The 15,536-nt window shown below is 36.7% G+C and overlaps 1 protein-coding gene across 3 annotated transcripts in view; it reads left to right on the top strand.

The window, feature by feature from the left end:
- The window catches only part of LOC120348913 (partitioning defective 3 homolog), a 114,713-nt gene that overhangs the window by 55,969 nt on the left and 43,208 nt on the right, over positions 1–15,536 (top strand). For 2 of the 3 annotated variants that reach the window (XM_039440454.1, XM_039440453.1), the window contains exons 7-13: positions 762–959; positions 3,315–3,780; positions 7,366–7,548; positions 9,505–9,702; positions 11,061–11,141; positions 11,624–11,704; positions 13,676–13,878. In XM_039440454.1, the coding sequence (XP_039296388.1) occupies positions 762–959; positions 3,315–3,780; positions 7,366–7,548; positions 9,505–9,702; positions 11,061–11,141; positions 11,624–11,704; positions 13,676–13,878 (1,410 nt within the window). The remainder of the gene's footprint in view (positions 1–761; positions 960–3,314; positions 3,781–7,365; positions 7,549–9,504; positions 9,703–11,060; positions 11,142–11,623; positions 11,705–13,675; positions 13,879–15,536) is intronic. The other variant, XM_039440455.1, reaches the window with a different exon arrangement.

Raw genomic sequence — 15,536 nt, 5'->3', positions numbered from 1 at the left:
TTTTCCTACAGTTACCATTGAATATGAGAAGTGGTTGATTATGGGTAAAATGATGGCTGAAATTCATCAGATGTTTGTCTGTATAATTTTGTTATTAATAACTGCTTTAATTTATTTTAAACTTGATAATCCAATTGAAAATTAATAATCGATAACTTATTCAAATTAAATTAATCCAATTAATTTGAAAATTGAATAATTATGAGTAAATCTTAATTTCTAAATAATTCTTCAACCAATCAATTTATGAATGGAAAAATATTATTTGAAATAATGAATAATTAATAATATTCAAAATGTATAATTTAATGAGTTCTCATTTTAATTCATTTGAAAATCAGAAAAATATAGATAGAACAAATTCGCATTCAAAATACACGCCAACCATGTCAACAGCTGATTGGGATGGCTGTAAGATAATACGCAAAGTATTATTAAGAGTACCCAAAGTAATACTTTGCGCACTAGAGCGGAAAAGTGATTCTTTGCGTTCTGTAATCAGTGCAGGAATGGTCACTTTTCAAGGTAACTGTAGGAAAAAATTATTTGTCAGCCCGGGAATCGAACCCAGTACCTCCTAATTGCCGGTCAGGAATGCTCACCCTTACACCAAAGTGATAAATCTGTGGATAACATAATTTTGATATGTTTTTTGTTGTGCAATATTTTATATTCTACATTGCTGTTGGAGAGAGAGTTAATCATGAATAGATGTTTCGTTTTCAGAGTAAATGATGAATTGATGTTTGGTGTTGTTTTAGATGGGAGCTGATCTGCCTGTCGACAGAGAGCGGTGCACTGGGCATCCACGTGGTGCCCGATGTGGTGGGGGGTGGTGGTGGCCTGGTGGTGCAGGCGGTGGAAGAGGGGGGCAGGGTGGACAGAGATGGCCGCCTCAAGCGGGGAGACCGCATCACACAGATCAACGGACGCTCACTTATCGACCAGCCGTTCCATGTGTGAGTAGTCCATACTCTAATATCGATTGTGTAGAATTGTCGATATTGCAACATCGATTGTGTAGACTAGTCGATAGGACTGGAGCCTGGGAGATAGCAACTGTCTCTTCTCTCAAATGTTATAACCAGTAACTTTACCAAATCCTTAAATCAATTTTAAGGATATCTTGGACACAAAAAGTGACAAACGCAGAAGTACTGCAGCGCATGAGAAGGGAGCAGAGTTGATAAACACCATAAAATGCCGGAAACTCCAATACCTCGGACATAACATGTCCGAGAAAGAAGAATTTTCCCAAAACTTATAGGCTACATTTCACTTTCAAGTTGAATTTTCTGTCCAAAACTTGAAAACCAGAAATGTTGAATTTATACCGATGAAATACTTGATAAAAAAATCAATATAAACAATACTAAGAGTCGGGTTTTATCGAAGTTCTAAACTCTTAGGGCCGTTTACACAGTGTAAGTTTACTAAAGCTTAAACCAAATCTGGATTTTTCTTGGTTTAAACTAAAATTCCGTTTGCACAGTATCAGTTTAAACTCTGTATTGAGTTTAAACTCTGGGAAAGTTTAAACCTCCAAAGCAGGAGGTTTAAACCAAATAATTTGGATTAACTTGACATAAGATGTCAAGATTCTGTAAAGATTTGATGGGGAAATAGCTGGTAGTAAATTATTTTTCTACGGTTGTTTTTAACGCTTCTGTAGACGATAATTATTATTAATTTAGGTTATAGTGAATCATTATTTGAATTTAATAATAATTTTAATGGAGGAATTGATGGAAGTTTTTAATGCGGTTGATAAAGATGACTGCAAAGAAATTTTGAAACTGAGAAAAATTGGTCAAAAAACAAATAATTTAAATTTCTGGGAATAGAGAATTTTTTAACGGTTTTGCTTGAGTACAGCAACTGCCAATTAGGTATTTTGATTGAATAAACCACTTGATAGAAATTAAGACAATTTTTAACAGTGATCTTCGATTAGAAAACATGTTTTTAATAACACATACGGTAACTGAGATATATTGCTTCCAAGAGATTTCTAATAAACGAGGAAGACCATAGTAGATTCAAGCGTAACAAAATAACTTTTTTATCTTACATTCTAAAATATATTTTCTGGTGCCAACTAAACATAAGTTTTTAAAGAATTCCTTGATCGCTTTTCACTTTTATAACCGTACAGCTTACAGCTCTGTGAATTTTGAAAAAGAACAAGAAAATACTAAAATAGTAGCTACATAACCTCAAATTACTGATGGTTTGTAAACAAATAGCAAATTTCCTGCAAAAATCAGCCTTCCTGATATAAACGATGACATTCTATTACCAACTTAACGCTAAACTAGTTTAACTTAATCTGGATTAGTAAATGCACTGAGAAAACCGATTCAAGTTTAAACTTTCAGATTAACTTAAACTCGATTAACTTAATCGAGTTTAGCAATCTATACTGTGCAAACGGCCCTAAAACAGCTATGAGGAGCACAAAAGGTACGGACTACCCCAAGAGATCCTTCAAGGCAAGACGAACAGCAAGAGAAAACCGGGTCGAAGAATAATATCTTGGTTGGCAAATCTGAGGAAGTGGTTCGGTAAAACATCAGTAGAACTCTTCCGAATCGCAACCAACAAAATCAAGATAGCTATGCTGATAGCCAACATCCGGAACGGATAGGCACTTAGAGAAGAAGAACTTTACCAAAACTTATAGGCTACATATCACTTTAAAGTTGAATTCTCTGTCCAAAACTTATAGGCTACATATCACTTTAAAGTTGAATTCTCTGTCCAAAACTTGGAAACCAGAAATTTTGAATTTATACCGATGAAATACTTGATAAAAAATCAATATTAAACAATACTAGGGGCCGGGATTTATCTAAGTTCTAGACTCTAAACAGCTGGTGTCATAAAATTGGCTTTCCGAAACGGGGCGTAGTCACAGTCCACGTTTAAATTAAATTTCGAAAAACTAGAAAATGGAACACAAAATAAAATAAAGAGAAAATAGTGTAAAGTTTCAGCTATTTTGAATTATTTAGAAATGTTTCATTTCGCCAAGGAAAAACGTTTCCAGCTAAAGAAATGATAAAATAAAGATTTTTTTTGTGTAGTTGAGAAGTTGATATTGTGGTAATTATTCATATTGAATGAAAAAGACAATTTCTTAGTATTTTTCATTCAAAATAAAGATTATCATAAAAACTGCGACTACACCCCGTTTTGTGAGCCAATTTTCTGACTCCAGCTGTTTAGGGCCGTTTGCACAGTGATAGTTTAAACTAAATTTCATGTTGTGATTAAGGAATGTAATAATTTTTTAATTTTTTTTTTCATTTCAGAGTCCAGGACATTTTCAGGGAATCTCTCCGCTCTTCTGAACTACGTCTGCGTGTTGTCAAACCTGGAGGAGGAGAGAGAGAACGGATAGAAGGAGGAGGTAGAGAGAGAATAGATGGAAGAGGAGGAGAAAGAATGGAAGGAGGAGGTGGAGGAAGAGAGAGAATAGATGGAAGAGGAGGAGAAAGAATGGAAGGAGGTGGTGGAGGAAGAGAGAGAATTGATGGAAGAGGAGGAGAAAGAATGGAAGGAGGAAGAGAGCGAACAGACGGTAGAGGAGGAGGTGAAGCAGGAGGAAAGAAACAACCCCCGCCACCCGTCTACCCTAAGCCACCGCCTCCTAATGGTCGAATGGGAGGAGGAAGTGGTAGAGAAGGAGGAAACAAGGAGAACCAGATTGGAGAGAATGGGACGGTGAAAGAGAAGCTGAGTATGAAAGGAATGAAGGAGAATAATGGAATACAACAGGTAAGAAACTTATTGTAACTTTTGTATCAAAATTTGTTGTTATCTAGATTTGTTAATGTGGAATTAGGCCGGCTACAAACGACATGAGAAGGGTGTCGAGCATGTGTGAACGGGCATACTGTATCATATTGTGTTGGTACTGTATCATTTTGTATTGATACTGTATCATTTGTGTTGGTACTGCATCATTTTGTATTGATACTGTATCATTTGTGTTGGTACTGCATCATTTTGTATTGATACTGTATCATTTCGTATTGATACTGTATCATTTTGTATTGATACTGTATCATTTGTGTTGGTACTGCATCATTTTGTATTGATACTGTATCATTTCGTATTGATACTGTATCATTTTGTATTGATACTGTATCATTTTGTATTGATACTGTATCATTTTGTATTGATACTGTATCATATTGTGTTGGTACTGTATCATTTTGTATTGATACTGTATCATTTGTGTGAATGGACATGTCTTCGAGCAAAAACACGTTAAATGCTTCCAACGGAAAACAGCTGATTGACAGCAGCTTCTCACATCAAAGAATAGTATATTACGCTACAAGCACAGAAAGTTAGTGTTTACGGTATTAGTTTCCCAGGCGAGGCTTGCCGAGCCCGGGAACATGTTATCCGAATACCGTAAACACCTTTCTAAGAGAGTCGCGTACGATATTTTTCGCCACACTACAGGTATAGCTGACGCCAAAAATTTAGGCGGTTTCGTGGGTCTCTTGTGCGTTCCAACAGCTGATTTTTAAATCAAAAGAGACAATAAATAAAATTAAATCAATACAATTTTTACTTTACAAAAACATTTGATTAGAGCAGCCTTAGGTAAACCAAGACTATACCCTAGTAGACAATTATCTGTTGACCTTGATGTACCGACACTTAGACAAACGTATGTTGTTAGAGCTATAAAAAAAACCTAATACCTTAATAAAAATTTCCAACATGTTGAGTCCAGAAGAACGCCTTACCTTACCCGTCCAGCAACTACAAATGCATTTAATGCCAATCTAATAAAACTATCTGTATGTAGACACCAGTTCACATACTACTATAATCTACTTTCTAATAAAATTCCTTTCAAATTCATCAGTAATAAAATCACAAAAACTCTTTTAAACGAAATAAATCACTGGACTAAACAGCACATTTACTTCTCATTACCCAAAGTATAAATTCTAATAACCAAATATATATATATGTATAACAACCACAATTATGTAAAATCACTGAAAATTCATCAATTGTACTCTGTCTTAAAACCGAAATTCTTATTATATTTTTTATTCTGTATTTGTCTCCACGAATGTAATAGTTAATTTTCAGCTTTTGAACTCTCAGCTTTTGTTCCTATTGTAAAAAACTTAAATTATTTGAATTGTATTGTATAATTTAAATTATAGTAAGTTTTATAATGCAATTTTGTTTTTGGCAAATAAATTATTATTATTATTATTATTATTATTATTAAATAGATGAATTGCATCAGCTGTGAGTAGGCTACACCATGTGACCCACGAAGCCGCCTAACATTTTGGCATCAGCTATATAAGAATAATAAATTGAATAAGAATATTTTATGAGGGGAGGGGAAACTTTGATGTCTCATATCTCAAGAACCAGACGTCCTAGGGTACTCAAAGTGGGGTGGACATTTCCGATCTCACCCTCCTGAACACAATGCACCATATGGCACAGTTGTCCAACCACATTTTCAAAAAAGTTGGAATAGCAGTCTCACCTTTCTTAGTTCCATGTTAGCGGCCGGAAAGGGTACTCTTTCCGGCCTAGGCCTGACGTCAGACGAGAGTCGTTTGCAAACAATGTGTTTCAGATCTACGTAGGGACTGGAAAACAGCTGGTTTCTGTGCAGTGTGGCGAAAACAATAAATCAACCCCTGGAAAATTACAAATTTTAATGATACATAAATAATTCTACCTCAAATAAAGCAGCGAAGAAAAAATTAACAATAAAAAATTGTAGATGCAAAAACCCAACCTCGAAACAGTTTGTTCGAAGCTTTTCGATGTGTTGACTTAACAATGTATGACGTCATGTGTGTGTACACACACTTGTTCTGTCGTAAGTGGCCACGTTGAAGCCTGGTTTTCAATAGTAGAGTTAGGCTGAACTGACACTTAGGCGACTGAGGTGGAGACTCGACTGGACTCTAGTGGAGAGCATGTGTTTCCAAATGGTGACACTCAGACCAGTCGATTCTAGTCTCCGCGACGTCACCATTTCAAACACATGCTCTCCACTAGAGTCCAGTCGAGTCTCCACCTGAGTCGCCTAAGTGTCAGTTGAGCCTTAGTGGTAGAGTTCCCTGGGCAAGTACTAACTATCTTGTGAACTCCTCCCAATGAAAACGTTCATGGTAGAGTACTAGTTTTTAGTAGAGTAGAGTGGGATAGTACTCTACCACTTGCCTTCCCCCACCACCGCTTCTCACTCTACTCTACCACTACTATGCTAATGAAAACAGTCTCCAGCTAGTAGAGTAGAGTCGTGCAGTAGGCTATCAAGTTCAACAAGTATTGTTATTTATTAAAAATTAACTATTTATTAAAGTGTTCAAGTGTTAATTTATTAAAAAGTATTGACATTCTAAGGTAGTTCTGTTCCACTAGACAACACACTTTACCTACTATTCTCAATTGCAATGAAAACAGTTAGTCGACCAAGTAAGTAGAGTAGAGTTAGTATGCCAGTTACTCGACCACTAACTCTACCAGTGAAAACCAGGCTTAGGAAAATTTAATTTATCTTGTGTTGTATATCAAACTACATCGAGATAGTCTTACATCTCTATGGATACATTTCTTTTCTAATTCGGAAATATACTTTTTCCTACAGATACCTTGAAAAGTGACCATTTCTGCACTGATTGCAGGCCGCAAAGAATCACTTTTCCGCTCTAGTGCGCAAAGTATTACTTTGCGTACTCCAGATTTGCAGCATGACAACGCAAAATAGTTAGTAGGTTATATGGAGAACCAGAGCAGGAAAATCAAAATTAAGTTGGTAACACTCATAGTGAGGCCCACGTTATAATGGCAGTGGAGAACAGCGTCGCCTTGCCATTATGTGCCTTGATTTGATTATAGTCATTTCAATGCTTACATAAGATAAACCCCCTTCAAGCAGTCAGATAAATTGTCAATTGAATTACTGATCATTATAATTTAATTATTATTAAACAATTTTAAATAAATCAAGGTTTTTATTAATAATAAAATTACACAAAAAAACATTTGATGGATTTCAGCCATCATTTTATCCATAATTACCCACTTTTCATATTCAATGGTAACAGTAGGAAAAATTTAATGTGAAATACGTGCGCAAAGTTCGTTTGCTGCACTCAACAAACCATCATTCCGTTTTTCGGTGCAACAAACTGTCACTTTGCGCACTAGTTGCACAAATAACTATTTTATTTTGATCTAGATATTACATGTTGGGTTGTTTAGATAGGTTTCTTAAAATATTTGTAGATGCATTTCATGTATTTTGGTGAATGAATTGAATTTGTTACTGTGATTTTAATATTGATACTGTGTTGTTAGGTTCGGAAGCAGCCGGTTGTGGGAATGGTTGGTGCTCTGCAGACGGGCAACACAAGGCGGATAGGGCGCAAAATCGAGGTGCAGTTGGTGAAAGGAGTGCACGGACTCGGATTTAGTATTACGACACGGGATAACCCGGCTGGAGGCAACTGTCCTATCTACATCAAGAATATACTGCCCAAGGTACGTTCTCTTACTTAATTTACAAATAATAATTATCAAACGAAAATCCCAATTAAATACTGTAAATCACCCCGAAGACTTAAAACAAATATCCCAACTTAATGCTTTAAATAACCTCGAAGTCTTCTTAATAATATTTACATCGGGCCACCAAGCTTCGCTCGTTATTTATTTATTTATTGATAAACAGAACACAATCCTCTAAAATGATCGTGTTTATATTTTACAGCTGGCTGTACGTCAGCTTATGAATTTCGGGGATGCGATATTTTGATTTTCCACAGAATCACTCGCTCACTTTTTACTATCCACAGACGACAAAAGTCTCATCTGTTTCAGCCAAGGATGGATTATCCTTTTAATGTCGTTAAGCGAGTTTTCCCAAGGATGAGACCTAGTGCAAATGAATTTTCATATCATAAACCTACTATGTTCCAAATTTCGTGAAAATTGTTAGAGCCGTTTTCGAGATCCGTTGAACATAAATAACCAGATATATAAATACAGAAATTGCTCGCTTAATATAACAGGATAATAATTATCAAACGAAAATCACAACTAAATACTGTAGAACACCCCGAAGACTGTAAACAAAATATTACATCAATAAACCTGTATCAGCTACCGTCTATAGAAGGCATTGAAAGACAGAGGATCGGCAACGTTGTTCTGCTATCTTTCTCCACTTCCATCATAACGTGGACCTCACTGTACATAAATAATCCACTAGAATACTTTAGCTGTGATGACACAACAATGTATGTCGACATGTGTATCATGCATGTCCTACCGTAAGGCCCGCCGCAAAGTAGACCCACGAAAAGCAACCCACGACGTGGGATGTTTTGTAAACCATTGCTAGGCTTCTCCAGACATCTGTGTAATACATGCAATGAATAATCCACTTGTCAGCTCATTGATTATGAATAATACTATTAAACGAGCAACTTCTGTTTATTTATGTTTGGATGTTTAGTTGTTTGGATGTTTAGTTGTTTATATGTTTGTATTTCACCGGATCTCGAAAAAACGGCTCAAACGATTCTCACGAAATTCAGAACATAGTTGGTTTATAATATAAAGATTCGATTGCACTAGGTCTCATCCCTGGGAAAACTAGCTGAAGGACATTAAAAGGATAATTATTATTCATCCTTGGAAAAACAGCTGTTAATAATATTATTTCGTCGTCTGTTGGCGATGGAAGTGAGTGAGCGAGTTCATGTGTGTGGGACTGTGTCAAAATTATGACTCAGCTGTTGAACTTTTGTAATCATTCAATCAGGTACTTTAGTGCCGGTTGCAAGGAAGTGGGGTTATTTTCAATCCTGATTAATTTTCCAGTAGATCCGTCTTTCTCAAATGGTCTTCTCTGATTTGGTTCACGTGAAGTTAATCAGGATTAAAATTTAACTGGCTTTTGTGCAACTGGGCCTTCGTGAGGGAAATTTTTGCATTCCTCTGGGAATTAATCTTAATTTACTATGATTAGATAGAACATTTCTGTATGAATGTTATTATAATTTCTTCTCTTGTAATAATTGTTTTATGCTTTTGTACTCCAGAGCGAAGCTCGGTCCCTGATATTGAATAATTCCATAGCAATGGTTTACAAAACATCCCACGGCGTGGGCTGGAGTGGCGTGGATTAGCGTGGGTCTATTCTGCGGCAGGCCTTATTGGCAAGCCTTAAGGTGCGTACAGATATACGCGCCGCGAACATGAGCAATTCACTTTTAATCAGCTGACTCTATATCTGTATTTTTACAGAAACGGTAAGATACAGATATAAAAAGCTTTGGCATCAGCTGATTAAAAGTGAATTACTCATGTTCACGGCGCATATATCTGTACGCACCTTTATATAAGTTTGTTTCGCTCACTATATTTCCGTTATTCCAATCTCTTCAGTTGTATTTCTGGTCCGTTTTTGCTGATTGTGTATTGTTTCTACAGGGTGCGGCGGTTGAAGACGGACGTCTGCGGCCGGGCGACCGTCTGCTGGCGGTCGACGGCTGTCAGCTGACCGGGAAGACACAGGCTGAAGCCGTCGCTTTGCTGAGACAGGTGCCAGCCAATGCCACTTGCCTTATCACAGTGTCCAGGCACGACCCCAACGAGAAGGATACCACTAACACCAACAGTAGTAGTATGGTGAGATATTTTCTACAATATTATTATACACCTATATTATAGCCTATTAAAGCTTACCGGGTTCGATTCCCGGGCTGGCAACTAATTTTTGGATAGTAGTTCTCATCGAATTTCCATCTAGCTGTTAACCCTGTTGTCAATGTCTGCAGTAGCAGAGGTCTTCGGGGTGATTTGCAGCATTTATTTGGGATTTTCGTTAAATAATAATTATATATTAATTAGCATTTGAATCAATGCATTCTCTATTTAATCCCATCTGTAAGAAGTTTTATGATGATCATAAAACTTGCCACAATCGCAGTTTATAGTTTTCTGTAAAGTGCGTGAAGTTTTGGCTCAAAATTTTCTGGTCTCATTCAAAATTTTAACTTTTTGAATAATTGCTGTTCCAGACATAGGCTCAACTGACACTTAGGCGACTGAGGTGGAGAAGAGACTGGACTCTAGTGGAGAGCATGTGCTTCCAAATGGTGACACTCAGACCAGTCGATTCTAGTCTCCGCGACGTCACCATTTGGAAACACATGCTCTCCACTAGAGTCCAGTCTCTTCTCCACCTCAGTCGCCTAAGTGTCAGTTGAGCCTTAGATAATTCTAGACTCTAATAATATCTATTTAATTCAAAATTTGCTCGTTTTTCTGAGCTTTGAAGAGTGTGAATTTGTTTTTTTATAAATGAAAGTATCATATTGTATTCTAGTTTTTGATTATGGAGATGGGACAGTTTTGGGCATAAACCTGTTGTGTTTTTGCTCATGTAAAGTATTAGTACACAATGTGATAGATAAGTTAGTAGAATGAGGTCAACGTTATAATGGCAGTATTTGCTTAACATTGATGTTGCTATCCTTGTCTATCATTCCACAAAGCAGATAGCGCTATCCTGTTTTGTATCAAATTATGGTGTTGTGTATCAAGTTGAGATGATACTGTATCATATTGTGTTGATACTGTATCATGTTGTGGTTGTTCATGTTCTATAGTGAGGTCCACGTTATAATGGCAGTATTCTATCAACATTGGTGTTGCTATCCTTGTCTATCATTCAACAAAGCAGATAGTTCTATCCTGTTTGTATCCTGTCTATATGTCAAACAATAATTGCTATAGTTAAGTACACGTTATAATGACAGTATTTGATCAACATTGGAGTTGCTATTCTTGTCTATCATTCCACAAAGCAGATAGCGCTTCCCTCTTCTACCTCTGCAATGTTGTCAGATCGGTTTTTAATAATGTAGCATTATTGATAGGTCTATAATTAATTAGTAAAATCTAAATTCTTATGAATACTGATCACTTTATCATTGCAAAATATATTTTATTGACAAATAAAAAATAATTCTTTTTTTTTGCAGGAGGTCGGTCAAAATCCGAGCAAACATCAGCAGAGACCAGTTGAGGTCAAGTCAAACAAATCTGCCAATCACTCAAATCAGGTTAGTTCGGATGCCACCTAAATCACTAATACAAGTCTGAACGCCACAAAAACCTTGACAATAATCTTTGTTCAAATATAAATCACCCTTTGTTCGTGCGTGGCAGGTGATTCTTAATGCCAATATTCAAATACTGTTTTAATAGCTTTGTCATCTATAATCTATACTATAATAAAGGAAAGAACTGGCTTATACACGTAGGGGATAGGAAATTCACGAATGACGCATCATCACGTCTCAACTACTCAACTCATTAACTTCACATTTTGCATATACATTCTTAATTCACCGAGGATGGTTATAGGCCTATTCTAAATTCTTTAAGATTTCAGTTGGTCAAGTTTTCAGGTTGTCAAGGTTTTAATCAGACCCTTGCGAAGTACAGGTTACCTGTTAGTTTAGTAATTAAAATTACTATTTATTTGTGGATTATTTATTGAAATTGTAGGTTTGTTTTGAGATGTTTGTATTTTTGTTGACAGGATTCGAATAGCAGCGGTGGTTCAGTTCATAGTAAACGAGTCAATGATAGTAAAAATAGTAGCAGTCACTCCTCCAATCAGGTGATTCATTCATTGATTAATTAATTAATAATTCATTCATAAATTCATCAGACGACTGAAAGATTCACGTTATTAAGTAAGCGGGTAACAAAAATATTAACCCAGTAGCTGGTGTCATCTGGTGGCAGATTTGAGAACTAGTCAATGAGATTCGAGTAGATGGAGCTTAGAGGCGTGGCTTATCAGTGCTTGCTTGCGATTGGCCCGATTGTTGGAACGTACAAAGGTGGATATCAAAAATGGCGGAACGTGTTTGACTATAGTGAGGTCCACGTTATAATAGCAGTGGATAAAGATAAAAGAATAGCGATGCCGATTCTCTGCATTAATTAATTATATTTCTACCCTGTCAAAAACATAATTGGCATCGTTGTGGACCTAGAAAAGGATAGTACCACCGGCTTTGTTGGATGATAGACAAGGATAGCAAAACCAAAGTTGATCAAATACTGTCATTATAACGTGGACCTCACTGTAGACACACACCATTTAGTCAAGGCAAGACACGTTTAGTCACAATACTTGACATAGTTGCTTATGAAGCAACACACACTGATTAGTCATTGCAATTAGACATGTCTACATAAGAAACTATGTGAAGTATTGTGACTAAACGTGTCTTGTCTTGTCTTTACTAACTGGTGTGTGCCTCACCTTACACTCCCAACAACACACTAATAATAGACTTTTTTGTGTAGTTGAGAAGTTGATATTGTGGTAATTATTCATATTAAATGAAAAAGACTAAGAAATTGTCGAAAAAACACAGATTTATTGATACTTAGAAAGACCGGTTTCGGTTATTGCACCATTGTCAATCTCTGATAAAAGTTTGATAAATTGATAAACGTTTATCAGAGATTGACAATGGTGTAATAATCGAAACCGGTCTTTCTAAGTATCAATAAATCTGTGTTTTGTCGACAATTTCTTAGTCTTTTTCATTCAATATGAATAATTACCACAATATCAACTTCTCAACTACACAAGAAAGTCTATTATTAGTGACCGAGCGAAGTGAGGTCTAAGATTCAAGTCGACGGTTTGGCATTTTTCTTAATGTTTAAATGTTTATATGTTGCGCATTAAGGGCGAAACGCGGTAATAGAATTTCATGAAATTTGACAGGTATGTTCCTTTTTTAATTGCGCGTCGACGTATATACAAGTTTTTTGGAAATTTTGCATTCCAAGGATAATATGAAAGGAAAAAGGAGCCTCCTTCATACGCCAATATTAGAGTAAAAATCAGACTATTGAATTATTCATCATAAATCAGCTGACAAGTGATTACACAGATGTGTGGAGAAGCCAGTCTATTGCTGTATTACCATAATTCAATTCGATTTTTCTTCTGTCTGTGACCAGTGTATATACCGGATAGACATTGTCGATTAATAAAAACACAAAAGTTCAAATATGTACACCAATCTCAAGATGGCCGATCGAAGGGACTGACAAAACATACAATCTCCTCCTCACTCAAAGAATAGAGAGGGAGGTTAATTAGCTTCTCTCGGAACACTTTCTTGAACACTCTCTCTCACCTCCAGCTCCCGCACATGCAGTGGAAGTCTATCGTAGATTTTTAATGCGCGCATTGGGTAGCAAGTGTGCAGCTTAGCCAATCTAGAGTAGGGAAAGTCAATGTTGTCTAGCCCTCTAGTTGAATAGTTGTGTATCTGGCCTCTTGCTTTGAGTGTGTGAAGTTGAAAATAAGGTCTGTAGTTTCAATCAGGTACTTGGGGATGAGAATACTGCGTGAGGTCTACTGTTCACAGAACTAATAGTACTAATAATAGACAGTAATCTGAGAAGAAATTTGGAACATGAACCACCTATACAATGGGATATCTACTCCAGCTTTTTTTTCTCTCCATGATAATAGTAACTATATTAATGAAAAGGGTTTAATAATGTTGTTTCAACCATATTTTAAGAATATTTTGAACGGTTTTCGATTGTTTTCTAGGATGACTCGACCAACGACTCTCATTCTAACCTGTGGAAGCAGAAGGAGATAGTGACGCTGTACATCCCAGTTCATGACACGGAGAAGGCCGGCCTGGGAGTCAGTGTCAAGGGCAAGACTAGTGGTGGAGGGGGTAACTCTTCCCCCACCACCGATCTCGGAATATTCATCAAGAATGTGTTGCATGGAGGCGCTGCTTCCAGGTTAGTGTTATTTTCAAAATGTTTTGTTTTATCTAATTGAAAACGTTACATGTTTTTAAAGTACTCTGCCTCTCACTTCTAACATTTTCTTGATTTACTGCATACAGTAACCCTGCTTCACGGGAAAGAACTAAGTGGACTATCAGCTTGAGATAACAGTAAAAGTTGCGACATGAACGCCCTATACCATGACATATCTATTTATGCTATTGTTTCTCTATGCTTATACTACCTCAGGTGTAATCTATATCTTAAGGTGCGTACAGATATACGCGCCGCGAACATGAGCAATTCACTTTCAATCAGCTGATGCTAAGCTTTTTATATCTGTATCTTACCGTTTCTGTAAAAATACAGATATAGTCAGCTGATTAAAAGTTGTTAAATATTGAAGACTGTAAATAACCTAAAGATTTCGGTGACAAGTTTGTTAGAAAAATAGTAGGTGAAGGGAAGGGAATTTGGCACTTACTTTGTTGTCCAGCAAGGGATTTTCAGGGCACGAATAACGTTGCCAGCGGTGGACGTTTGAGACGGCGAGGGTCTCCACGTAGACGGCAAGGTCTCGTTGAAGAAGAATAGAGACAGCACGGGTCTCGAGCTAGCTCACGGAGCCGACATGGCGTATAACCATACAGTAGAACGTTCAGTCGTGCACTGAATCGTAGAATAGCGAAATACAATTGTACCATTGTTCTTCACTCTTATCGCAAATTTCGTAATGCCAGGATTGATTGATTGAGTACTTTATTTTTATGTAGATTACAATATATACTGGCTTATACACTTATATACAATAGCTTACAATACAGCAAAATTATAGACGAGTTTACATAATATAGACTAAGAAAATATTATTGAAAGTATATGATATGAAAAAGTAATTTGTAATATAATACTATAGATAATTATATTGTTATGCATGTACATAAATTGGCGGAGCTTTGGACCTATCAATGTCCATTCTTCGGAAAGAATATTAAAATATCCTCCCCACTAACTCTCTACCAAAAAGGATCGGGTGGGAAAGGCGAAATAGAAAGAGAGAGAAGTAGGATTGAACAAAAGTGAATTGCTCATGTTCGCGGCGCGTATGTCTGTGCGCACCTTTAGGATCAACTGACACTTAGGCGACTCAGGTGGAGAAGAGACTGGACTCTAGTGGAGAGCATGTGTTTCGAAATGGTGACACTCAGACCAGTCGATTCTAGTCTCCGCGACGTCACCATTTCAAAACACATGCTCTCTACTAGAGTCCAGTCTCTTCTCCACCTGAGTCGCCTAAGTGTCAGTTGAGCCTTAGGGTCAACTCACACTACCTCGACTCAAATCGTACGACTCCAGTCTCTCGACCTTACGACTTTCTTGCTCATTGTCATTACTTCAGTTCCATGCTACTCCATTTCAACCTCACATTTTTAAAAATATGAGATCCAATTCGTCACTTCTGCGCATGTAACGAATTCTATAATAATTATTATGAATATATTGTATTATCTAATTCGTATTGTCTTACCTAAAATGATGAAACATCACTTTCATAAAACATAACCTCACTTTCATTAAAAATGCACGGTACTAAGCAGCTCAAGTCGAGGTTCGACCAACATGTCGAGTCGACGCTCGACTCAGTCCCACAGTCGTGAGGTCGCGGAGAT

This window comes from Nilaparvata lugens, chromosome 14, assembly GCF_014356525.2.
Source record: "Nilaparvata lugens isolate BPH chromosome 14, ASM1435652v1, whole genome shotgun sequence".
Classification (NCBI taxonomy): Eukaryota; Metazoa; Arthropoda; class Insecta; order Hemiptera; family Delphacidae; genus Nilaparvata; species Nilaparvata lugens.
The sequence above is the reverse complement of the archived record's forward strand: the minus strand, read 5'-3'. Positions and strand labels throughout refer to the sequence as shown.